This window comes from Styela clava, chromosome 13 (genome assembly GCF_964204865.1).
Source record: "Styela clava chromosome 13, kaStyClav1.hap1.2, whole genome shotgun sequence".
Taxonomy (NCBI): domain Eukaryota; kingdom Metazoa; phylum Chordata; class Ascidiacea; order Stolidobranchia; family Styelidae; genus Styela; species Styela clava.
The window spans coordinates 6,199,242-6,225,442 of NC_135262.1; the positions used below are offsets into that span (position 1 = coordinate 6,199,242).

General features: G+C 35.5%; 1 protein-coding gene across 1 annotated transcript; it reads left to right on the forward strand.

Moving 5' to 3' along the window:
- The first annotated feature begins 1,573 nt into the window (after window positions 1–1,573).
- On the forward strand, window positions 1,574–23,261 carry LOC120332744 (uncharacterized). Its single transcript, XM_039400059.2, has 26 exons — window positions 1,574–1,790; window positions 2,027–2,250; window positions 2,591–2,707; window positions 3,145–3,294; window positions 5,551–5,613; window positions 6,290–6,515; window positions 6,616–6,776; window positions 7,167–7,199; window positions 7,349–7,388; window positions 7,929–8,125; window positions 10,739–10,882; window positions 11,329–11,484; window positions 11,643–11,702; window positions 12,031–12,262; window positions 13,235–13,425; window positions 14,364–14,435; window positions 14,515–14,706; window positions 15,197–15,268; window positions 18,924–19,121; window positions 19,541–19,606; window positions 19,889–19,957; window positions 20,111–20,296; window positions 20,861–20,932; window positions 21,633–21,827; window positions 22,336–22,407; window positions 22,762–23,261. Exons 2-26 carry the CDS (start codon window positions 2,059–2,061, stop codon window positions 23,020–23,022), a joined length of 3,417 nt encoding a protein of 1,138 aa, XP_039255993.2. The 5' UTR covers window positions 1,574–1,790; window positions 2,027–2,058; the 3' UTR covers window positions 23,023–23,261.
- Window positions 23,262–26,201: the final 2,940 nt, after the last annotated feature.

Sequence of the window (26,201 nt, forward strand, 5' to 3'; positions counted from 1 at the left end):
CTTACTAATTTCTGCTCCATGTCAATGTATATATATATCTGGTGCACTAAAATAAATGTTTTTCAGATGAAATATTCAAATTTATACCCAAAATGTACGTGACATATGGCCATATGCGAGAATACAAGTACTAGTGTTATTACCCAATTTAAATCTAGATTTGCTTAAATATTTGGATCTTTTGTGGAAAGCTCCTGCCACAGTTGAAAGAAATGTGAGATTTGAGAAAAACACGTTTTAATTACTGCACTCGCGACGTTTCAAGTAATTGCGCGTTTACTAACCTTAACTTCGCTGAATTCAGTGCTGAACTCCATCAATAAATAAAAATTGGTGACTGGATAACTAATTTTTTATATTGAGAGGTGGCGGGGTTCTACAAAAGATACAAATATATTCTTTTCAGGGTATTCTGAGAGCATCAAACCACCTTTCACTGGCATTTGCACCCATCGACAATTGGACCAAATTATTTAGCACCCTCATACAGATTGTACCCATGAACATTTGCGCACTTAGACATTGCAGCAATGGCAATATGTATCCACGAACATTTGCACCCACGTAAATTTGCAAATTTCTCAAAGCACAATAAATGAATGGTTCAAATATCTTGCTTACCTTACACAAATTTTTATTCCGTAGCTCGCCTGGCGATTAGGATTTTGTTTTTTTATCAATTCTAAATAAAAATCGTGTTTTAAAACAAATGCTTGTTTTGAATCAATTTTTTCCTGTATTTCTTACTAAAAATACCCTTGCATGGCCGCGAAACTACGCCAAAACGTTGCATTCTGGCAGCTGCACACGCAGCCGGAATCATAATTTCAAAAGTGTAATTAAAAATTGTTATTTTGACTTTTACTTCTATTGCGTACATTTATCGCCACGTTTGTATCTTCATCAAAGTCATAAGATTTTAACCGAAATGTTTATCCGAGATATCAGAGAGACGTTTTGAGTAAGAAAAATCATGAAACTTAGCTCACGAGCCTACTATAAAAGCAATTAGATCAAGGGCAGGCTTCGGCAAAACGAGTGGGTTGCGATAATGAAGAATATGCTTACATCGGCGACAATCTACTGATATAGACGATGTAACATCCTAGCCCAGCCTATGCTAATTGTAAGAGTCTTCTAAGTCTAAATGCAAAGACGCCACTACTAGTCCGTTATGACGCATAATATGGATTTCGGATTCATGTATTGGCATTTTTCTCATAAAATGAAGGCATTATTACGGTTAATATTATCCGGTTACTTTATGCTTAGCATACTTTGTTTTTGAGGTTGAAGTGATAGAGTTTTACAAACTTTTCAAGGTTATACAAACTCATTTATTCGATCGCATTTCAATTTTTCAAGTGGTTTCGTCGTGGCAAAGTCTTTAACGTAATGGCTTATCAGTTGCGTCTTACTGCGCAAACCACTGAACTACAGCTTGAGAAGGTGTGTATGAGCCTCTAACAATATTTATTTATAAATTTAAACTGCCGTACAAGGAATAAGTTATTGTTGTTCTCAATCCACTGTACAGTTTAAATGCGGTTTGTTGAATGATATTGGATTTTCGAATCAAGAGTTTGGGATCAGATAACCCTGTTTACCTAATATGGCACCGAGCACGACTTGACCTTTATATTCTCGCCAAACTATTCTGTTGACGAAGGGTGGTGCGGGTGTTGTCAAGCAACCTATATATGAGATAAACCGATCGCTGCATATCAAAATCTATTTAGTTATCCGTAAACTCATTTTACCAACACAAATATCAAACGAACCAGCTCGAGGTAGGTTGCTAACGAAGAAGGGCGCTTTTTAGTTTTGTTCTTATAGATTGTGAAAGTGGAGCAAACGATATTCAACGACGATAAAAAATGGAGGTATACGAGTTCGGGTAGTTAGCGACTGCTACCATTAAACCTGTTGAGTATCAATATGGAAATTCATAACTAGCTATTTTGCTTGAAATTGTCATTATTTTTTGTCGTTCCGTTACTAAAGTACATCGAATTATAATTTCCAGATCTTCTGATTAAATTGTTCAAAAATAAAGCCATGGCTAGCGTTGTGCAGATTGTCAAAGTCGAAAAGGGAAAAGTGGTTTTGGATTCGAAATCACTCAAAAAGATCTTGAAAGATGCAAATGTCGGAGATAAACCTGTTGCAATCGTATCTTTGTGTGGCGACTATGGTAAAGGAAAATCGTTTATGTCGAAGCTATTTTTACAGTATTTAGGTTACTCCAAGGTGAGTTCGTGTATTTATCAACGACTTAAATTTCTTTATAGTTGTGCTATGTCTAAACAGAGTTTTTGTGAGTTCCGAAAACGGCCTTACTTTCGAACGTTAAACTACATGTACGTTGGAGCGACAAAAGAGAATAAGTCTTCTTCAAAATTATTCTCACGGCGTTGTCATCATTAGAAGAAAAAAAAAAAGAAAAAAAAATTAAAATGCTAAATTATAGAACGAATTGGGATGCCTTTATACAGTTTTATTGCGCCTAAGCCTATCTAATGTATAGGAAGTGAACTATATGCTTTAACCCTTATCATCCTCGATCCTAATGCAAAAAATGCTGTTGCAGGGGCACAGAGTCAGCGAAGAAGCCACTGATTGGTTGGACGACAAGATTGGAGAAGATTCCATACAAACGGATGAGCCTGGAATATTTCTGTATCGAAATGTTCATATTGTGAATAATGTAAGAACATAGTAATATTGAAAATTGATTTATGAATTGTAATCCATGAATAAATAGCGCCAAAAACATGGGCCATGGCATAAGAATGTCATGCCATTGATATTTTGAATAAAAGACTTCAATAACGTCGAAATTCTTGTGTCGAAAAAACTTTGCACGAGAAATCTTTACTTGAAGTTTGTACCGGGATCTGTTAGAACTGCCAACATCATAGCTATTTCTCTCAAAATCGATCATTCCGATAGATCACCACATCTGCCAGTGCTATAAGAAGAGCTGTTAGAAATGATGCTGGAATAGAATAGAACTTTGTTCGTAGATAGTAACCGTTCCATGGAAACGTATTCATAAATTGTTTTCATCTGCACCAAGCTTTACACATGTTTCGTAGTTTTCCAAAGTTCGCCTGATTTTTCCAATCCCCTGATTTTTTACAGACTGCTGTATTGATGATGCAAGTACAAGGAGCATTTTCAGCAACGCGACAAATATGTGTCGACATCTTTGCTCTTGCTTCATTGATAAGCTCTGTTCAGATTCTGAATTTACATTCTCAAATGCTGGGAAATGATGTTGAATTTGTAAAGGTAAATATATCGACACAAAAATTAATTTCTTTGTTTAAAATTGTGTGAATTTGCATTATTTCATTATATACTGCAGGGGTGGCCAACACGTCGATCGCGATCGACCGATCGATCGCCACGTCTCGAGTAGTCAATTGCGTCTGATGTTGAGTGAATTTAAGTGAAATACCCACCCAAAATTGCCTCAAACCAGTTGTGTGTTTTACAGCGGGAAGAATACAGTACTTTAAATGCGCAAAATACAATTTACACATACAGTATTTGATTCTGGTCAAGCCCAATACATAGGCTTACCATACGTCCCGCCGTCCCAACAAGTCAGCCAAGAAGCCCGCTTTTGCCATCAGCCATTCAGCATAACACACGAACATGTTCTCGTTACTGTTGTTGCTGTGTAGCGCAACGCTAGCGTACTTACTGAAGGTGAATGCGTCATTTTGTTTGTTTCGTTATTTCCCGCTAACATTGTTAGCGAACGTATCACATGTAAAATCAACTTTAATTGGTCCTGTTCGGACGTCCGAGTAATGTAACAGTGAACAACGTTTTTTTAAAGGTGGTATCTACAGAAAAGCATGCTTGGGCGAATAAGTAAATTCTCAATGCCTGAAAACGGCAGACTATTTCATTATTCTTTATTCCTTCTGCTGTACATAAATAAAATCTAAATTCGGATCATTTGTATCGTTAGCGGCTATTCCTTTCTGTTTTTCGAATTGAACTCGATATTTAGACATAGAATATGCGCATGAACTCTCGATGACACTATGATCAACAAAGACAGCCGGGATGGCTTAAATGTAGGCCTATGTAGTAAAATCGGAAACTGTAAAGTTACAGGAGGCGTCCCGCTTTGAAGTCAAAAAAATATGGTAATCCTACCAATAAAGCATATTAACAAATACAAGTCTTTCCGCTGCCAAGGTTTAAAAATGAAGTGCCAAATATCGCGTGTCTAGAGTCTAGACTGACAAACGATGTTACAACAACTTCTGCAGTATTAAGTTATTGTCTTACTCCAAGAGTAGTGCGAAGAATTTTATTCGCAATAGTGCCAGTGGCATCAAAATGCCCAATCTGTTCTAATTCTAAGCAAGCGAATAATCGCATTTGAAGTATATTGTAACCGCTAGTATTGCAGTATAATTCAGAGGTGGCCAACCTGCTTTCGACCGCGATCTATTTTAAAGATTCAGTCGATCGCGGTTGATAGCAGGTTGGCCACCCCTGAATTATACTGCAATACTAGCGGTTGATGTGGTGTGTTTGAAATTGTTACCAAATTATCTGCCAAACGTGATAATGAAATTTAACTTTATTATAGTTACAGCAACACACAGGCAACGTATGACAGATTTTAATGCAATATGGTCTCAATTTGAAGCTGTTTTAATATATATATAATGTGTCCATAAAGTGAAAAAACAATTTCTGATTAAAAACAGCAAACCCGGTTTAGATATATAAGTGTATGACATTGGTAGGTCGTTCCACAATTAGAAATGAACACACACGTATATAGGTTAATGGGGCACATGGATTGCTTTATGATTGAGGCTGATATGCAAAATAGCTAACACAGAATGTGAGATTATCAGACAAATGTTTAAACAAACGTAAAATTCAAATTGAAGTAAAATGAACGTATTCTAATCCTACTACCAGGTTAAAGCAAATTTATTTACATAATAAATAGGTTGCCAAAAACAAATATTTTAAGGCAAGCAATTCGTAAAATTATTTTCATACTTTGTCTGCATTTTGAAATCCCCTACCACTCAAATGTTTTCATTGTAAAATATTTTAATATTGACTCATTAGCAATATCCTACCTTATATGTGCAATAGATCAAGCAAGACAAGACTGTGTGTATGTTTAAACTTGGTGTTTGAACTAAAACGATAGGCGGTAATTTTTCTCATGAGACGCTGCCGTCTGGATAGGAACAAACATAGATTTTTATTTAGAATGTCAATGACTGATTACAGTGAAATGGTGCGAATGTGGAGATACGAAATCGTTTTATCTCTCGTATATTGCATATCCATCTAGATGCCACGCCTACAAATATAAATTACCTTGACATTATTGAAGTAAATTATAAATGTGAATTTGAATTGTTTTTGAAGATGAAAAACGTGTATAAATATTGTACTCGTACGTAACATCTACAAAAGAACAGAGTTTTGAAGGTCAATTTTTTACCCAATGACTAGAACTTCTATTTTGAGCAAGTTAATTTTTTTTTGTTTCAGGAATTTGTTGAAAGAGCAAGGCCAATAGCACCAGACCTGCAAATGTTTGAAAACTGGGGCCCAGTAAGCATTATATTTTCTAATCTCTACATATAAATAAAGTTTACAGTCGATAAGACTTTTTTTCTTCTACTCAAAATATAGGAGTGTTTGGCGAAAGTATCATAGAATGCCTTTAGCGAGAATGGATATTTGGAGAAGCCTCCTGTTTGATATCTTTACTTTGGAAAACCGCAAAAAGCTTTTTTCGCAAAGCTACTGGATTCCAATAGAACCCGATTTCCATTATGATGGATTGCAGAATGCTCACCTATAGTCCCGAACATAAAAATTTCTTGCATGCCATATAAACATGGTCAATATTCACTAGGTCGCGCAGACATTAGGGCAATATGTTTCTACCTTTATAATATGTTCGTGGGAAAATCAAATTACAAGTATATATTGACATTTTTACCAATATACAAAGCAGCAGTGTTATGTTGAACTCAATTCAACATATACATTTACCGAAGTAAGGATATTTGTAAATAATATATGTATATATATATATATATATATATAATGGAATTTTGGTCAAGTAAATGTAGCCTGAGAGAAATGATCGAAAAATGATAAATGACTGACGAATTGAACAGCATGCCCATTTTATGAATTACCGGTATGCAGGTCTACACGTTCAATGATTCCTTTATGTCTACCAATCTGGTCGAATATCACATTTAAACTTGTTTCACAGAACTTTTTGTTCCTGGTGAGAGATTGGCAACACCCAATGGAGAAAAGTTTTGGTAGAAAGGGAGGAAACGAATATCTTAACAGTGTATTGAAAAATATAAAGTTTAATAAAGATGAATGGAAAGATTTCAAATGGTACATGGAGCAACTTTTCAAAACTGTGAATTGCTTTCTTATGCCACATCCGGGCATGGGAACTCAAGGAAAAAGAAACGTGGAAACCGACGGTTTGTAAATTATGATGATATAGCTACTGTAATTTGCACATTTGTAACTATAACCAATTCGATAATAAAGTTTTCAATTTTTATGCTCAAATTTTTGTAGATCTATCTGCTCAGTTCAGGGACAATCTGCAGTCACTCGTCTCCTCGGCGCTTGGACCAAAATTTCTTCAAGCTATTGTAGTCCGACAGGATACACTATCTGAGGAAAAGTTTTTTTCTCATGTTGAAAAATGTGTTAAAGAATTGTCCAAACCGAAAAAAGTAAGTTTTTTTCTGTACTTCAGTATTGTTACAATCACGATGTCTGGAATATTTTGCTGTTGTGTATTTTATGTTCATCCCGTTGAGAAATAGATCGCCTCATTTAAGACGAATTTTGAAGTTGAAATAAAAAAAATTCATACCAAGTATCATATCAATATCAGTCCAAATTTTCATCACACATGATAAATGATAAAAAGTCTAACGGCTGGGGTATATAAAACACTTGGTACATACGTTGTGACTGAAGGCTTTTTGTCCCGAATTAAAAGAGCACAGTAGCTGTATATGTATATCACTGTCCTGTTGCCTAGATTTTCGTTCGTTTGGTCGAAAAGAGGTGGAAAAACTCTACGAAAAATGATTTACACACATATATATTTGTTTCAGGCACCGAAGACTGATGTTGTGAAAATAATTACGGTAAGTGGTGATGACGTAACTGACGTAATTTTGTGACATCATGTAATCCTTGGGATAAATGTTTCTTCTGACAATATTTAAATTTAAAAGTAATAATTAAATCCAATATACTGGGTTTGTTGCAAGATGACTAACTTTTGTTTTTGCAGGGGAACCTAAGAAAGGATATTCAACCAAAACCACAATCAGGTACTTTTGTAGCTTTCATTGTTTATATTATTTAGTGTTAAATGAACATAAACAATATTTCGAAAAATTATAATGTTTTTACCAAAACCTCTCATACATATGTGTACTCATATATAATATTATATCCAATTTTGTATTCAACTTTTCTCTCTCATTTTATCCCAACACCAGGGTTGGGCAAGGTTTTTGGACCAAAAAATTTTGCCCACCTAGACTGACAGGCTATGTGAGTGTGATGTGAGAAGTTACATAATATAAACAATATTATCAGTATCACGAGAATAAAAGTGGGAAACAATAGGCTTCGTGCCAAAACTAAATTCAATCGCAATCTTAACAAATTTCTTGAGATATTTTTTAGCTAAAACATCCAGATTTGGTTTTAGTTTGGTTGTGGCAGAATCAGGCGGGTTAGATTGAATTACACAATGGGCCGGTTTTGGCCCGCGGGTCGTAGTTTGCCCATGTCAGACCTAGTGACACCCCGAAATAAATCAAACTTTCTCGATAATTTTATATTCGATCCGTTCGCAATTTTAGTGTCAAAACATTGCGCTGTGAAAGTAATTGACATTGAAGACGGAAAAGTTATTCTGAATTCCGAAGAATTTGAGAAAGTTCTCAATCAACCTGAGATTGGAAATAGACCAATTGCTGTCATTTCAATTGCTGGAACTTTTCGGAGAGGAAAATCATTCATTCTCAATTTTCTTCTGAGATACGTTCGTAATAAGGGTGTAAGTAATAGAGAGATTTCTCTTATGGGGTATTGATGCAATGGCCGTAGTTGTAAAATCAATGTCAAATCTTCGTCTCTCATATAGGTAAACACCATACATTTTCCAAATTCAATTCCATTTTCGATTTACATTTTCCAAATTGCGTTCATTCAAAAAAATAAAACAAAAAAAAATTACGTTTAAATACTGTTTATTTGACGTCATCTGCTGCTGTATACAGCAATTTGGGTGTCGCTGACACGTTAACTTCATAGTTTATTCGCGGCTCCTAGTCTATTGCAGCCGATTTATTGTACGTACGTCTGTTATTTTTTTCTCTCTCAATTGATTCATTTTCTTTTTTTTTCTTTGTACAGTATTTCACGCACAACCAGGGATGGCCATTTCCGAATACTAAACTATTCCGAATACATTCTAAAATAATGTTTTCGAATCTGGAATTCCGAATACATTCTAAAATCGAAAATAACACATTTTTGTTTTAGTTGATTAAAACCCAGTAAATTAGGAAATAAGCTTCAATAGAAATATCAGAATGAAGCCACAAAATTTTGAAGGAAGAGCTCGTTTTAAAAATAATTTTCAAAATTCAGGTTAGGTTTTATTTTCCAAGTCTATTGACAAAAATACTACTTGTATTCAGATAATTGTGTATATTTTCTGAGAGTAATAAAATTTATTGGCAATACAGGCAACAACAATCGAAAATCCATTATGCCTTTAAAGATTCTAATATTTAAGCCTAGAGTATTCTACTACTTACCAGTATATTTGTATATTAATTTATGTGAACCATATTGTTATTATGTGTAATATATTGTTGTGTTTGGAATTAAAAATAAATTACCGTAGTAGAGAATAGATGACCACCACTACCAGCGCGCAGCCAGGATTTTCGAAATCGGAAATTCCCATTGCCGCCTGTAACACCCACCGCGATTCCGCGCTCGTTAAAAGAGCCGTCTTTTCAGCGTATAATGATCATTCTGTTACGTAAAATATTCAATTCATGACAACTACGAGATTATAAAATATCTTTATATATTAATTTAATGTGTCCAACGTAACTCGCGGTTGCTTCTTCTTACGTCAAAAACGAAACATTACTATTCGGTCCACGGCGATCCGTGACCTAAAATTACGAGATACACTGCCTGATGTATTTAATTTTAATACGTATTTTTGCAATCTTGCCAACTCGTTATCGCCGTTAGAAAAATCTCAAATAATTATATAAAATCCTATTAGGTGTAGAGTATAATTCATTTCATACAATGAATATACATACAAAGTTTAGCAGTAAATTAAAAAATACATATTCATCGCCGCGATTATGCCACCTGTTAAAAGAGTCGACTTTTACAACAAATAATATAACAACGAATATATATTTTTCTGTTGTGCAAAGTGATGAATTCGTGACCGACACGGGCATATTTAAAATGTCTTGCTTTATTAATTTAATTGTCTTCAATTTAACTTGCGGTTGCGTCGACAAAATAAAATCCTCACCACTCTTATATACCATTGCAATCCGCGGTCATAAAAATAAAAACGTGAGGTAAACTGTCCGATTAAATATTGTTTTGATACGTATTTTGCGAATTCAGCAAATATTTAGATGTACTTGTTAACAGTGACTCCACTCGATCGAAATGCTGCCACTCTGATTATTTTTAGATAAAACTGTTCGAAAAATCCATAAATATGCTGTAATATCTCAGAGTAAAAATTATTTCATCAAAATAAAATTGATTGAATATACTTTAGATTAGTTATATTATATACATCCTCACAACCCGGGAAAAAGTCGCGTTTCAAACCTTGTATCGTGTTAACACGAAAATATTCGACGGCAATTTAAAGTAATGGATAATCAGGCAAATCCCGCCATCAATTAGTGACGATATGTTTCTAAACGCCGACCAAACATAATGTGTGCCAGAGGCACACGAAATTTTGCGATTTTCACAGCCTAGAAAAGCGTTTTTTAAATTTTCGCGGGCCTCAATAAAACTTATATTGTTTACGGTTTTATTTTCAGTATTTCAAATTGCCGCTTTTCAATCAAAAAGTTGCGTTGTCTTTAGAAACTCGCCGCCGATGAACGTATTTACCAGATTCACAATTCCGTGCGTGTACAAAAATAAAATAAATGTTATCGTTATCGTGGAACAAATTTGTGGAAAATTTTCGTTTTAGAGAAAATAACACAATTGTAAGGGCGTTTACGGGCCTAAATAACACGTTACGCTGATGAGTGATGAAAACAATCACGCGCAAGTTTTTATCGAGAATGTTTTCATTTAACGGAAACGTCTTGAAAGCGGCGTCGAAAATGTGTGACGTCACACAAATATCCGATATTCTTATGAACGTGAATTCCGATATTCGAATGACTAGATATTCGAATACATTCGAATACTTTATTCGAATTGGCCATCCCTGCGCACAACGGAAATAAATATCTGAATCCATAAATTGGAAATAGGTTTTCGTCCCATCACTGCTCTGCACGAGAATGAGCAATCTCAATTTATACTCTGCGCACAATTTTATTGCAAATAAATTCCCTGATTTTCAAAATACTAAACAGTTAATTCTATACAGTACTTGCGAAAAGACGATGAATGGATAGGAAATAAAAGTGACAGAATAGCCGATGGGTTCGAGTGGTGCAGCGGAAGTGCGGCGCACACGCAAGGAATAATGATTTTTAGCGAACCATTTATTGTAGCTACACCAAAAGGGGAGGTTCGTTGATTGATTTTAAAAATTCCTTTCTATTTTATCTCCGATTGAATCGATCTGAATATGTATTCAAATATGATTGCTCTTGGTTTTTCGAATGAAAAACATTTGTAGTTTCTAATATGCCAACCCAACCCATGTGTTTTTGATCATAAGTGTTGTCTATCACATTATGTATTTTGATGCATCATGCAAAAATGAATCCAATACAACATAAATATAACAATTTTTTTCGTTCTGTGAGATGGTGCACTCCAAACAACTTTGAACAAACAGTGATTGAAATGTAGGAATACGATAAGCTTCAATTTTGCTGAAACCGGCATATATATATACTTTAGATTTATTTAACTTATACTTTTTATCACACTGTATGTTTGAGATAGGACTTTTCTTTTATAAAAAGTGAAGCAACCCATAATCAGTTTCTTCACTTCAATTAAAACCAGGTTGCAGTTCTTTTCATGGACACTCAAGGTCTTTTCGATTCCAATACGAGCAAAACCCAAAATTTAATGATATTTGCTTTCAACACTATCATAAGTTCAGTTCAAATTCTCAATTTATCGGGAGATATCAACGAGCACGATTTGGAATTTCTACAGGTAAGTGGAAAATGTGTTTTCTTTATGTTTCCTATATATTGTAGTCCATACACCCATTTAATATGTGGACGGTTTATTAATTATTCAATATCAGTTTATTATCTCAAACGCACATTAAAAAAACGCATTTCAGAGGTAAAAGCTATTTCTTGTTTCAGTTCTTCACGGAATACGCACGGAGAATTACCCAGCAGAAGTCGGGCGGAGCTTTTTTGCAGGTTAAATTTACGCTTGGGACTCTTTATTTTTCTATTTCATTTTGAAAATGACTGTGTCTAGGATTTTGTTTCATGTATATATATATTCGATTAATACTAATGTTCGATAAAGAACCACAGACGACCCAAAGCTCTTTTTTTATGACCACACATATTTTTTTTAATGAACTGAAATACTGAGTCTAAGGGTAAGCGATTAGCTGTTTTACTAGCTTTATCTTAGAGACTATCAACATGTAACTGGGGACAATATAATATGTCACATGAAACGGCACATCGATAGGTCGTTGAAACATATGAACTAATCATTGCATTCTGTTATATCCAGGGATTAAAATTCCTGATACGAGATTGGCCCCATGTAAATGATCACGAGTTCGGAAGCAATGGAGGAAAGGATTATCTGGAAAAGTACATGGAAACAAAAGGCAAAATTGAGGAATTAAAAGTGGTGCGAAAATACATTTCTTCAGCTTATCGCAATATTAGCTGCTTCCTAATGCCACATCCCGGACTGACATTGGCGCAAGGACTCCCATACGATAAAGCAACCGTGAATGGTAAGATTTTGAGCAAATTATAGGTTTTATTTCGCAATAGCCGGACCAATTTCCTGCGTCCCTGGTAAGATTTGTACAGACTTCAGACTGACAACGTGTTGGTTTAGAGCAGGGCTCGGCAACCTTTTGTTGCTCGCGGGCCAAAATTAAGGGTTGCAAGTCTTGGCGGGCCGCACATATTTTTAGAAAGGTAAAAACCGAACGGACGGCCGATGAATCACAATTTTTTCACACGGATCATAAGTTGAAATTTCAGATTTAACGGCGCGCTCAGTCGTTTTATTGAAAGAAAAAAAATTACAAATGACATTTAATTTAAAAATGGGGTGACACTTGTTGCATCACGCTTGATAGCTTTTCGACATCAGGCGGCAAACTGGATGAAGTCAAGATTAGAACATTTTCTAAATGGACATCACTAATCCGAGTTCTCAGATTATTCTTTGTAATGATCATTTTTGAAAATAATTGTTCGCTAGTACTTCCAAACATCGATGTGAATTTTTTACGCGGGCAGGATTTAGGGGACGGGACGGCTCAATTCGTTACTCCGTTGGGATGCGATCTTAGCTGTACCTTTGGATATTCAGAACATTTTAATGATTCCGATTTACCAACGCGCTTTTTGTCTATTTTGATCTAAAACAGATATTTACCTAAATCTATGATACGTTTTACGTTACTTATAATACGTACGACTCGGAAAAAGCGAAAACAGGCCAATATTCATTTTTCTAACACACAACTGTTAAAACTATATTCTGGGAATTGTCAACCTACCTGTACGTCTTGATATCAGCAGTTCTTCGGCAGCACTGGGTCAATGCTGCATATGATCCGCATCACACCACGTTGGGTTCGCAGCGCTGTTTTTGTGTTATATGCCACTCCTTGCGTGTTAATTCTAGTCTATTTACTAATACATATGTAGGATATTTTCATGATCAAATTTTTAACTACTTTTTATAACAGACATTGATGAAAAATTCGTGCAGCAGCTAACTCCACTTGCTGAATCTGTACTTCATCCAGACAATCTCATCGTCAAGGAATTTTCGGATGGAAAACCTATGAATTATCGCGGTTTGTACGCAACAGCGACGAAATGTGCTGACGCCTTTGGAACTATTGATACCGACATTAAAGTTGACGACATATTGGAGGTGTTTATAATTTAGTTATTTGTGAATTTTGAATATAAATGAAATGTACTGTACATGGTAAATCAATGCGCCAACCAATGAGGGATAGTGTGAAAAATGAAATAGTGAAAACATTGCTATTATCGGGGTTTCAAACTATGACATACAAATAAAAACTGAAAATCAAGTGAGCGATGCTAAAATATATGGGCACGATGGTCAAAACGAAGGTGTGAGGGTATGTAATCTGTCACAGTAGACTACCGGTACCCACTACTAACAGGAACGCGGAACCACCACAATGTGCTCATTTTTGATGACGTCATTGCACACAAAAATCGATTCCCATAGAGCCCAAAAAGAATTTTGAAATAAATAAAATAGCCCTCTAACGAAAAAAATCTTTAAGCAATGACAATTTCGAAGCAATTGGTTCAGTAGTTAATGAAAGATAAACTATTTTTATAACAATAAAAAGGAAAATACCAACAAAAACAACATAACAATCCACAGGAACACTTCGTGTCCAATGAGGTGCGACAGAGCCTGGGCAAAATCTTAATTTGTTTTGCTAAAATTAAAGAGGTGATATAAAAATATTCATGGGTTGTTTGTTAGAAGTAAAAGGTCACGCTACAAACTTTGTTGTTGCATAATGATAATAAAAAACCCATACAGATCTCATCCGAACAAATTTCGATACTCCCGTTCTATGTTACCAGGTTAGGATATAATGGTATTCCGATTTTCCTTGTTTAATTTTTAATACTAGTTCGGGGACTGTCTGTGTTTGCCAAGTAAATATACCCTTACCTATAGGTTTCAGTCCCTTCACACAACTTGATGTAAAGTAGGCGAACAAAATTAGTTACCTCCCTATTGGTACACAGACTTCGGGAACCCAAATTTCTATATACTTATATATCTAATTAATAATAATAATAAGTATATGTATTCAGGTAATTGCGAGTGCCGAAGACAATGAAATGAGAAGAGCTTGTTTGAATCATTACACCGAGCTGATGAGCAAAGTATGGGAGTTCTTTATTGTGCGGTGAACTTAGCACATGCTACCTAATGAAAGATTTATTGATTGTTATTTTATTATAGTACATTGTAGGATGTGCTAGCGACACTGAAGCAAAGCTGAAGCATAACAAGGCGAAATCAGAAGCAATCGGTAAATTTTACTCTCGTGGTAAAGGCGGTAAAAATGAAAAGCGTGTGCAATCAAGAACTCACGCGGAAGGCGAAATCGATAAAGCCTACGCGAGATTTCTCGCAAAGCTGGGATACAATGAAGTATGTAAAATTACTGTCGCATGCTTAAATCTTTGTTCTTATTAAATATCTGCTTGAATCAAGATTACAAAAACCCAAGCAAAAGTTTGAAATCACTTTGAAGTAAAGTCAGAAAGACGGGTGGGACCATAGCTAATAGAACCCAGAGAATTAAGTATTTGTTCATAATGTTTTTCAATATTTAAGATTTTATCATTGCAAAAGAGTAACCAATCCACAAAAGATTGAGGGAGCTCACTGAGAATCGAAAACGTTTATTGGTGTATTTGTATTATCTGTTTATTAAAGAATGAATTAATATTTTTGGACGTGAACATTTACAGACTAACTAATCATTGTTGAAGTGTGTGACATAGATATAAGCCTGTGGCATTTTTGTCAAAGTATATTCGAACATCGTTGATTATACATAATACATTACTACTGCCTACATTTAGCGCGTTCCGTGAAATGCACTTTGTCAAATATTATTTAAATCTCTTTTTTCGAGGCGAAAGAAAAACATGACATGGTTTCCGGCTATCTTGATGCTATTTCGTCATACAAGAATAAAATGTCAATTGTGAGTCTATTACATATTATACAAATACATACATAGCCTAAAACTTATATTTTAAAAATACGTTTATACTTTTTTTATTATTGTGATATGAAAATTTTCACAATGTAATTCGTTCATATGTTTGAATATTGTGATTTGTGATACTAAGAAAAGCAATAGGAACTTTGAATTAACCCTGTTAACTAATTGCACTGATCTAATGGATTTACAAAGTTTGAATCCAACAAAATTTGTTTGTCATAGAGGCCCTATAGGTCATAGCATAGGCTACTATATTTGTGAATTCAGCATACCATAGGTTTTCAGGGTTTTTGGTTTCAGCACATGGTTACACAAACCAATTCGAAAAAGAAGAATTTCACCCACATCAGTATGAAACAAAAATGCGGCGTACAAGTTTTGCACTAAAGTAAATAGATTTTGAAAATTATAATCAGCTTCAGTATTGAGAATAGCAAACCTTTCCAGTATTCAGAATATTCATTTGAAACCCATGCAACGGGAAAAACAACACATTTAAAGACGAACGGGCCGCATAACATTCGCATTTGGCATATTTCCCCGGGCCGCACAATTTTCCCTTATGGGCCGCATTTGCCTCGCGGGCCGCAGGTTGCACACTCTGATATAGGCTAGTATATTTGTAAATTCAGCATAGCATAGGTTTACAGGCTTTTTGGATTTAGCCAAGTCACACATACTAAATGGGAAAAGAACTTATGATAAATTGCAGCCACAAAAACCATGCAAAAATGTTCGTATTGAGCTGGGCTGAAAATATTGAAACATTAATGCGACGTATACTTTTTTCACTAAAGTCAATTAATTTTTAAAAATACTTCAAACCCATGCAACGCAAAAAACAACACGTTCAAAAACACTTACGTTAATTTCATGAAACGTCGTCGCTTGATTGCATGGCAGTCTAACTCTAACTTCCAGTGCCTAAGCATTCTGTTTACAATGTAATATTGTTTAAATCTTTATGAAACTAAAAAATTTATGGAACCAGAATTAAATACAGAAAACAGAGGTTGATCCCCTTTCTCACGAATATACGATTTGCGTTGATACAAGTCCCGCGCAGAGTTCTCATTACCACTTATCAGAGGCCGTTTCCGAACCGCGGTCGATTTTTATTGAAGATGATTTTTAAACTTCGTCAGTAGAAATTATGTAAATAGTAAGCGCCAAGATACAAATAAAGTCTTCAAAATATATTTTACGCGAAAATTCCAATGACTAAATTCTGCGGCGTATACGTACTGGTTTACCGGTACCGTCTAATACACAAACATTCTCTAGAGAATAAAATCCATCGTTGGGAGCTCCAGGTCATGTCTTTCAAAAACCTAAAGACTAACCAACACTACTAAACTTTAAGTTATCTAAATAAATGTTACGTAAAAACTCACCCTTTGTGACTAAATATATTCCCTAACAACTATCGTTGCGGAGCTCCAGAAAATGTTTTTGAAAGACCTAACGACTAACCTACACCACTAAAAAACTTCAGTTTAGGTGTGGTCATAAAGCCGGTGTGTGCCGGTGTAGAAATACTGGATTAAATTAAGAAAATGGCACAACCTACCATTCATATGATCAAGAGTTTCTATTACATAAACAGTTATGTGAAATCACTTTTTATGTACCGGTAGCTAAGTTCAAAAACAATTAGGATACTGCAGACTACAATGTAGACCAGGGGTCACCAACGCGTTGCCCGCGGGCACCAAGTCGCCCGCGAAGACCATATGAGTCGCCCGCAGGTCTGTTCCAAACTAAGCTTAATAACGGCTCTTATAAGTAAGCTACATCAATTAAATTTTGTCCTTCTATTTTAGTATAAATCACACTTATATGGAACTGAGAATAACACTATATTGATTATTGTAACCATCAACCTTATTTTTATTTGACCCCAGTAATGTGACGGGTCAATTAACACTCTTCCAATTATGACATCACACTGAGATCACTTTCCACGAACCCGCGCTTTTTCTTGTCCGTTGGTTAGCGGAGCAGTAATAATACAATTATTGATTCCAAAGAAAAATCCATCATTTTCACGATGAAGGGTAGGTGTATATATTTATACCACCATAAAAACAGACTGCGTGTGTCTCATTAGTGGGGCGATTTTAGCGACGGCAAAGCCGAGAGATATTTCACATCTTGTCACGTAATCTTCCGCGCTAACTACCCACTGGTCAGCACAGTACGGACAGAAAAGAAAAAGCTCGCGATTCAAACCATACAGCAATCCTATTTTACGAGACCATCGTTTGTTTCAACCTATCCTTTCGAATCAACATTTTTGACAAACTCAGGATAGGAGGAGATTTACATATTTATCCCGGAGGAGAAGATAGCCGATAGGACGGCTTAACCATATGACAAATCAGGAAGGAAGCCTTAACCGACCAGCGGTTACCTGAACCACCCAAAGGCGGCGAGGAGTCCAGCAATCCTTTCGCACATAACTATTCCCGCATGGGGTTCTAACCTGCGAACCTAACGCTTAACACGATGGGCCATAGCGCCGCGACTCACTCCACCATGAACAAACATGGAACACGCCTCACTGATGAAAATCTGCAAGACTCGGTCAGAGTTACAGTGTCAAGTTACACGTCGGGGTATAATACTATGCAACATTTGATAGTACAACTGTTAAGTCCATTTTATCTTAGACTTGTGCAGAGTGTTTGTAAATAATTCAAGTACATTGTTGTTTCCTATGAAAATCAATTTAACACTCAGTTTTGAAATATGAGTGTTATTGATAGAAATTTATTTACAACGTTGTGATAATCGTTTGATTTCCTGAAGAATCCTAAAGTTTATTAGTGTCTATACTTCACTAAACACCAGTAATTATATCAATAATTGAAGCTTAATCGAGCAACTGATTTTTTTGGAAGTGTACATTGAACTGGTAGCCCGCAGCTTAATCTGTACCCTAAAAGTAGCCCTCGGCTTCGAAAAGGTTGGTGACCCCTGATGTAGACTATGTTGCTATTTTCGAAACGCGGCAGATAAGCACTAATTTTTAGCAAATTTTTACCCATAATTTTCTCGCGAACACTTTTATTTGGGGCTATTTCACATTTGATACGAGGTACTAGTAGTAGTAGGCCTACAGTTTTATGATATGCTAGGATACAGATAGGCTCAAGAGGAACAACATACCACTTCCTGCAAAAGTCTGATTTTCTTTCCAGTCCACTTGGATAATTTGGGCGCAAGATAGATCCACTCTCCACCAAATTAGTTAGGTAAATCCACTCGACTAACGTTGCAGTTGAATTTTCGCTATCCAACCGTCTTCTCAAATCGCGGCCTCGCGTACAAACTACGAATAGGCCGGAGCTGAATTTAGTGTTGCCAAATAGTGAACAAGCATAATTTCTGATATTGCAGTCAGATAAAACATTTTTTGTCCAAGATCAGAATTAGGCATAAGATTAAATTCTGACATTGGAATCAATTCTACTTAAATCCAATTTTAACATTTTTAAAGTTTTGATATTGGTCTAAAATTAAAACAATTTCACTTTTGATGGTCGAAGCACCATATTTGGCTACTGTATTTAACAGTAACAGTAAGGTAATACCAGCAAAGGATAAAATTCACATTGTTTCCACAACTCAGCTTGAAGATAAACCAGTACCACCAACTGAATTCGATACTTTCAACGAAACATGTTGGAAAGAGGCAATGGGCAGTACGGAAAAATATGGCAACGGCTATTCAGATCTCTCATCCGAAGATATGAAAAAAGAGAAAACTCGTTTCTACGAAAACTACAAAGAACAAAATCGTAATAGATATGAAGCGACTATTGAAAGAGTAAGTGTGACTGTTTCCATAATCCCCGTGAACTATAAATTTGGAGAGATTCAAATCGATGTGTTCATGTCGATTCATGTTATAATAAAATCAAACAGAAATCAGAATTTAACATCCAATCCAACTCTCCTAGATCCTCACTTAGAATACTCAGTCATAAATTATAGGTTGAGCTATACTTGGTCGGAAGATTGCTTCCACACGAATAGAGTAATTTTCTAAATTCTAATTTTAGTTGGGAATCATGGGTTGCATTGGCTTTGCGAAAGCCATTCAAAACAAACTTATTAAATGCATGTCTGCATTATGAAGTGATTTATAGTAAGTAAGTTGGTCTGGCGAACAAAATTTTATTCGTTTGATTGCGTCACGACAACAATCCCTCACATAAGCTAAATTACTATTTATCTTTTGTACAGCTTGAAATGCCGGGAAACTATATGGAAATGTGTCGCCATCATAGCACAAATGAAGTCGAAGACGAGGTACATTTATTAAAAACTCACAATTACGAGCAATACCACAAACGTTATTCAATTATACTGTTGATTCTATTTTTAAACGTTTGCCAGTTTAAAACAAAAATTAGGGTGTTCTACTTCCTTAGTTACTGAAATTGCAAGCAAGAGAAATATTTTTATTGGATACGTGAGCATTGAATACTGTAGTGTATAATATACACCGACTCTTTTGTAACGACAGCAAAGGCATCAAAACGAGACTTGACTATTCAAGTACTTTGATATATGATTTAAATATATTTTCAGAGTGAGGATCAAGATTTATATGCCACAATAAACAAAGTCGTCGACCAATACGAAAAAAAGATCAACGAGGTATTTTGGTAGTTGAAGTTACATAAATATATATTGTCAGTAGAGCGCGTACTGTGAGGCCGCAAAAAATCTGAAGAAATTAATACAATGCGTTGTTTATGTTTTTTCATTACGTCTGCTGTTTTATTCGTAAAAATAATTTTGTATTTATAGATACGAGAAGGTGGAGAAGTAAGTGAAGATTTTGTTCGAGAAAAAAGAGGTTCGCTTTACAGATCAGCCGTTCGGGAATTCAATAGTAGTAGTATCAACAGAAAAGGGAACTTTCGTTATTACATAAACATGTTGGAAAAAGCTGTGCAAAAAGTGGAACCTGTCCGAATTGCGCCAAGCAAAGAGGTAAGCAATGGTATTTTTATTCGAAATTCATGAAATTTGTATGAATCAGCAATGAAATAAAATGCAGAGAATAAGATCAGAACATTTTGCTAATATATTTTACGCTTTGGATTTTTTTTTCACTTTTCAAATACTTATCAGATCGCCAGCAGCCTTTGAGTGCGGTATATTAGACCAGATATAGTCAAAATCCCTCTACCTTGTTCGTCTGCACAGTAACTTTCTGTCTTCGTTTCATCAAAACATTTTTTTGTTGTTTCAGTGGATTATATTTACCACTCTAGAAATTGGAGCATTTTAATAACTCCTATGCTGAACGTATTTTGCTATGTGGAATTCATCTTCACCTATAGGTGTATAACTTGAAACTTTTAGGTTTTGTGCCAACCGCAATTTACTAACATTTATGCACAATTCTGACTTTCTTCGATCAAACGTGCCTAAATAACACAGATTTGCTCATTTAATTTTAAACTAGACTCCTTGTCAGATTTATACAATTTCCCCTTCTCGTGAACGACTGTTTTTTCTTCAATATTCTTCGATATGAACTTTTTATTTTAGCGTCTCCTGAACATGAAACTGAAAAATTATGTTGCTGATTCTAGTCGACAGTTTGATCAAGAAATGGAGCAGGTAGATGGCTTTATGCGAACACTCGGCAATGTTCCACTGTAGAGATCCACGTTATTGTGAAATATTCCAATCCATGTCACATTGTCCATATTCTGCCTCAAATACAGATATACAAACAACTAATGGCACAACCCTTTGCTCTTTGTTCTTTTTTGGATCTCTGACTTTTGTAATCAGTCGTTCTGTCTGTTTATATGTCTAGATTTAGCGCCTGAATGACTGGACAGACCCAGATTCAATTTTTCATGGGGGTTATCTCAATTCATTTAAAGTCGGATAAATGTTGCGTTTTCATCACAGCAGACAAACGGGGAAATTTACAAATTTTCCGTTAACTAAGTCCAAAATTAAAATTTCTAGAAGACGCGGTATTAATATTTCTGGACTGAATTTAAGCTTAATCCATGGTAATCCTCTGGCGGGACAGATCCTCGTCAGTAAAATTATTACGCATCGTGCGCTTACGATATCATAATACAAACTGTCTTGGTTTCAATGTAGGGATGATTTCTTTTTGTCAAATTTGGGTACTCAAGATCAAGTCCACGAATCCAAGTTCATGAAAACAAATAACTGGCTCACTTTTTTCATCCCCTGGATAAATATATATGTGAATCCTAATAATACCGTTTTTTGCACGACATAAGTTTAAAACCGATAATGACTTGCGCCTTCTGATGTTAGAATCCAATTTTTTCAGATTAATGGGCTTTTCATTGGACCTGTAGCTTTAAATGCAATGGTGCAAAAAGCAAAATTAAAATTGTGTGAAAAATTCAACGACAGAACAAAAGACGATGAACCAAGAAATGTTGTAGAGCGGCATCATAACGACTTAATTCGTAATTTGGACTCAAAATGGGAGTTACTGAAAAAGGAAAACGAAAGAAATCGCGTATGTTACATTCTATATCACCCAGGTCAACTGCAGCATGTTCTATGGGTACCGTATATAAATAAAAGTAATCTTGATCGTTATCGTTTGAGATGGAAATAAAACTTTAATGTCTGTGTAGATTAACATAGCTGAATTACTGCGCGATTTGTATTATATTTAGTTTAACATAAAGAAATAAATCGAATAACCAATAAAATCTCAATAAGATATACAAATTAAGTCGCTCCAGAAGTATGTGTTCCAATATGAAGGTAACTAATTTTGTTTGCCTACTTTACATCAAGTAGTGTAACGGGGCGGAGGCAGGAGGTATATTCATGTGGCTAACACAGACAGCCCCGAACTCGTAATAGAACTAAATAAAACTCGTAATAGAAGAAAAAACAAAATAAAATTATGGCCTAACCCTAATCTGGTACAAATGGTACGGGAGCACCCAAATTAATTTCATTCTAAATAACGATATCTAAATTTTTAAGATACATGGAATTTATTCTTTTTGCAGGTTCATTACGAACTCGCAAAAAACCAACTGGAAATGAAGTTGGTGAAACGATATCACTCTAGCATGGATCAGGTGAGCAATTTTTATCGTTGTATATTATTCAGTCAAGATCAAAGAGGTTTGAAACTTAGAACCTGTTAAAAAGCCATATCGCAGATAATTTCCTATTTAAAATATTTGGCGCTCCAGAAATGTGTGTACCAAAATGGGTGTAACTAATTCTGTTCGCCTATTTTACACCAAAGTGTGTAGAGGGACAGAAGCCTATGAGCAGGGGGTATATTCACTTGGCTAACACAGACAGAACCAAAATGAATTGAATTGGAATAAAACTATTATGGGATTAACACTATACTCACACTACGGGAGTACAAAATAATCAATATATGAAGTAAACTATTATATTAATGATACCGTAAAATTCAGCTTTTACAGAGCGGATATATTGTGGAAAAGAAATTGAAAAAATATCACGAAGATTTACGTCAAATTTTACTGCAAGATGCTGAAAACGAAGAAATACCGCTTTACGTCGCAAATGGTGGCAATAGAAATAGTTACGTCTCATACCAACAGTTCATAGGTTCCTTGCAAGCAAAGTTAAATGGTCTCTATGAGGAGAAAAAAACGTGGAATAAAAAGAACCATGGAATGATCGTTAGAGCTCTCGTTAATTTTGTTGGTTAGACAAACTTGAAAAATCCAAAAACTGTGACGTTGTTACCTTTAGAAGATGATACAAATACAAAGAGTAGTGTGAAAAAAGCATAGATTTTAATTCTCAAATTGTGTGAAAAGCATGTTTGCCAAGTGTAACGCAATGGTTCATGTTATACATTCAAATCATAATACATAGCAATGAGAACATAATAAAAAGAGTAGTGTAAATAAAGCATAGATTTTATATCTCAAATCGTGTGAAAAGCATGTTTGCCAAGTGTAACGCAATACGCAATGGGTAACGTAACGGTCCAAAATGGCTCTTAAGTATTCAAGGGGAAGCAAATATTCAACTGCACAATCGATATGCACGAGTCGACTTGACGAAAGCGTTTGAGATCGTCAGAGAAGCATGAGAATGAGTCTTTAAAATTACACTTTTATGCAACTCAATAGGGTGGTGGGTAGGGTTAGGGAATAATTGGACATGAAGAGTTTAAGTAGGGTGCAGTGTTTCCTAACCTGGGTTCGATGGAGCTGTTCCGGGGATTCGAAGATTCTCTGAGAGAATTGTATATCCTGGAACCCTATAACCCATACTACTAACTATGCAGAAATGACTATAGTTCAACGTAGATATACAACGTTAATCAACTCATGCACATTAAATTTCAGTACACTTTATGGAAAATTTATATCGCCACAGATGTTGTACGCTTGGGTGTACTTTTCTATTATAGCGCTCTTAGGTGCTTTCTGCTTAGCATCACGAAATATCATTTTCATGGGTTATTATGACTCTATTGAAAGCTAAATATTTTCGTGACCGACACCTGTGGGCCTATGGATCGTTTTGTCATTTTGTATTTTTTTTTTCGTTGTGAAAAAATCGCTTTTCTTATTAACTACTCGACGAATTGAAATTTGCAGTGGTTAAAGATTGTTGTTGTTGCTAGAAAGCTATTACTTTCATTTATTTTAAAATTCATGTGAGCTGTGTTCCATTAGTTTTGCCATTTGATGTTTTTGTGGTGACGTTAACAAATTCAAAAATTAATTGTAGCGGTTCTCGTGTTTAGCGAAATTCGCGAATTGTTTGGAGGGTACGGTAAACTGCGGTACTGTACAATATTTGATATTACAGTTGTGACTCGGATTATGGTATTTCAATTCACGTTGAGACGGGAAGCATGGCCTGGAAACGCTGGGACAGTTCTGGTATACGTCGGTATACCCCGATACAGTTACCGTACTTGTTCCACAGTTCTAACTTTGTTCAGGATATGATTTTTGGGGGGTTTGTGGGTAAAAAAAAAATCGTTTTGGCTTTCGTGTCCATATATTTGCTCATTTGAACTAGCAACATTTTGAGTCGACATATCATCTTTCAGGTTTCGCGTAACCAATCAACAAAAGAATCTGCCTCCTCCCCGACGCCGACAGCCGGACACCATTGTGATAGAATAATGGCTCTTTCCACGCATGTATTGGTATACTCGGTTACACCCCAATGATCATTTGGATATAGATGCTTTTTCAATAAGGCGGAATTGGAAGGTGTAATTGAAGTGAAGCAAAAGTAACATCTTAGCAATATAAATACATTGGTAAACAACGGAAGTGGACAGAGTATGAAGCGTATTTCGAACATATCTCATAGTGGTTGTACGGTTAAGTTTACACAGATGACTTTTAAATACGTATTGTGATATTTTGGGGATGAGGAAAAAAATCAGAACGGAACACTGAGGTCGAAGAAAACGGGTGATTGGCTAAAAATAGGTGGAGAGCAATTCATGGACAAATAAATTAAACCCTCGCAAGACATTACTCACGCAGCATTATTATAGTTGATTGTTGTTAATTTTACCGACGCAAATTTGCATTGTAAGAGGTCCGCAAAAAACGCGCCGAAATTCTTTCCAAAGCTTTAACATGCCGACATATTTATCCATATCTGATCCTGTTTCAGCAAATTCATCGTTCAATTCGGTCAATACAATATCAAGTAATAAGTTCTTCCCTATATCCAACAAAAATACGATCAATAATATCTTTATTCAATGCTCAATTTTGTTTGTCTTAAACATCGTTAAAGCATTGTTTCCAGGTGCTGAATACTGATATACTGAAACTACCATAGGTATACTATCAATATTTAATTCAGCCAGACTTTTACAACTTTAATATGACTTTTTTGTGTAGCTGAAAATCACGAATTGTCGTTTAGAAGCAAAGCAAAATGAGAGTAGATATTGCCTGGGGGTTGTTCCAAAAACTGTATCACGGTGGTGGATACTATGACTGCATGTTTTCAGAAGTCGTGATATTTCCAGTATTGAATTATTGAACTTTCCAAGCCGACAAGTTGTTGCTCGTATCTCTCGATGAGCATCAAATTTCTTTAACTATAGAACTAAACACAAACGGGGAAGCAGAAAGTCATAATGAATAGGCCACTACTACGTATTGCATAGTCGAACAAAAACAGTTAAAGAATGGCCTGAATATCAAGTGCTCAGCAAGCCTACCGTCGCGATTGTCATTGCATGCGTATGATAAACAGAGAAGAGACATTTTTGCGTAGCCTACTGAACAATTTGTGAATACCCGTAAAATAAGAGTAGTAAGTTGTTCGTAGCGTGACAGATTATACAAGGTACAGTCGACAGACATTCGAATTCTGGTGTCAATACTCAAGAGATGTTAAAACTGACTTTGGCATAACAATTTCTTTAATCAACAATTTATATTTATTGCTTGAACAGCACGAAAGAAATGTTCATTCACGTATACTGGAAGTAAAATGCTATTAAATTGCTCCTCCACATTCGGCTGTTATTAGTTATATATATGTTATTAGTTCTAAATATGTGCATGCCCCGTTTTCGGTGCTCCCGCGTAGTTTGTGAACCAAGATGGCGGACACCGGAACGTAGTATGTATACCAGGTTAGGGTTAGGCCATAATTATATTCCAGTTTTTCTTATTTCAGTTCTATTACGAGTTCGGGGACTAGCCAAGTGACTCCGGTAGTATTTTGTACCTAAAATTATGGCCTAACGCTAACCTGGTACACATACTACGTTTCGATGTCCGCCATCTTGGTTCACCTTCTACAGGAGTATCCCGTTTTCCCATCATTTATTTACCTTGCCTATAATAAGACCAACCAATTTATTTCTTAGAACTTAGAATGTTGTGAT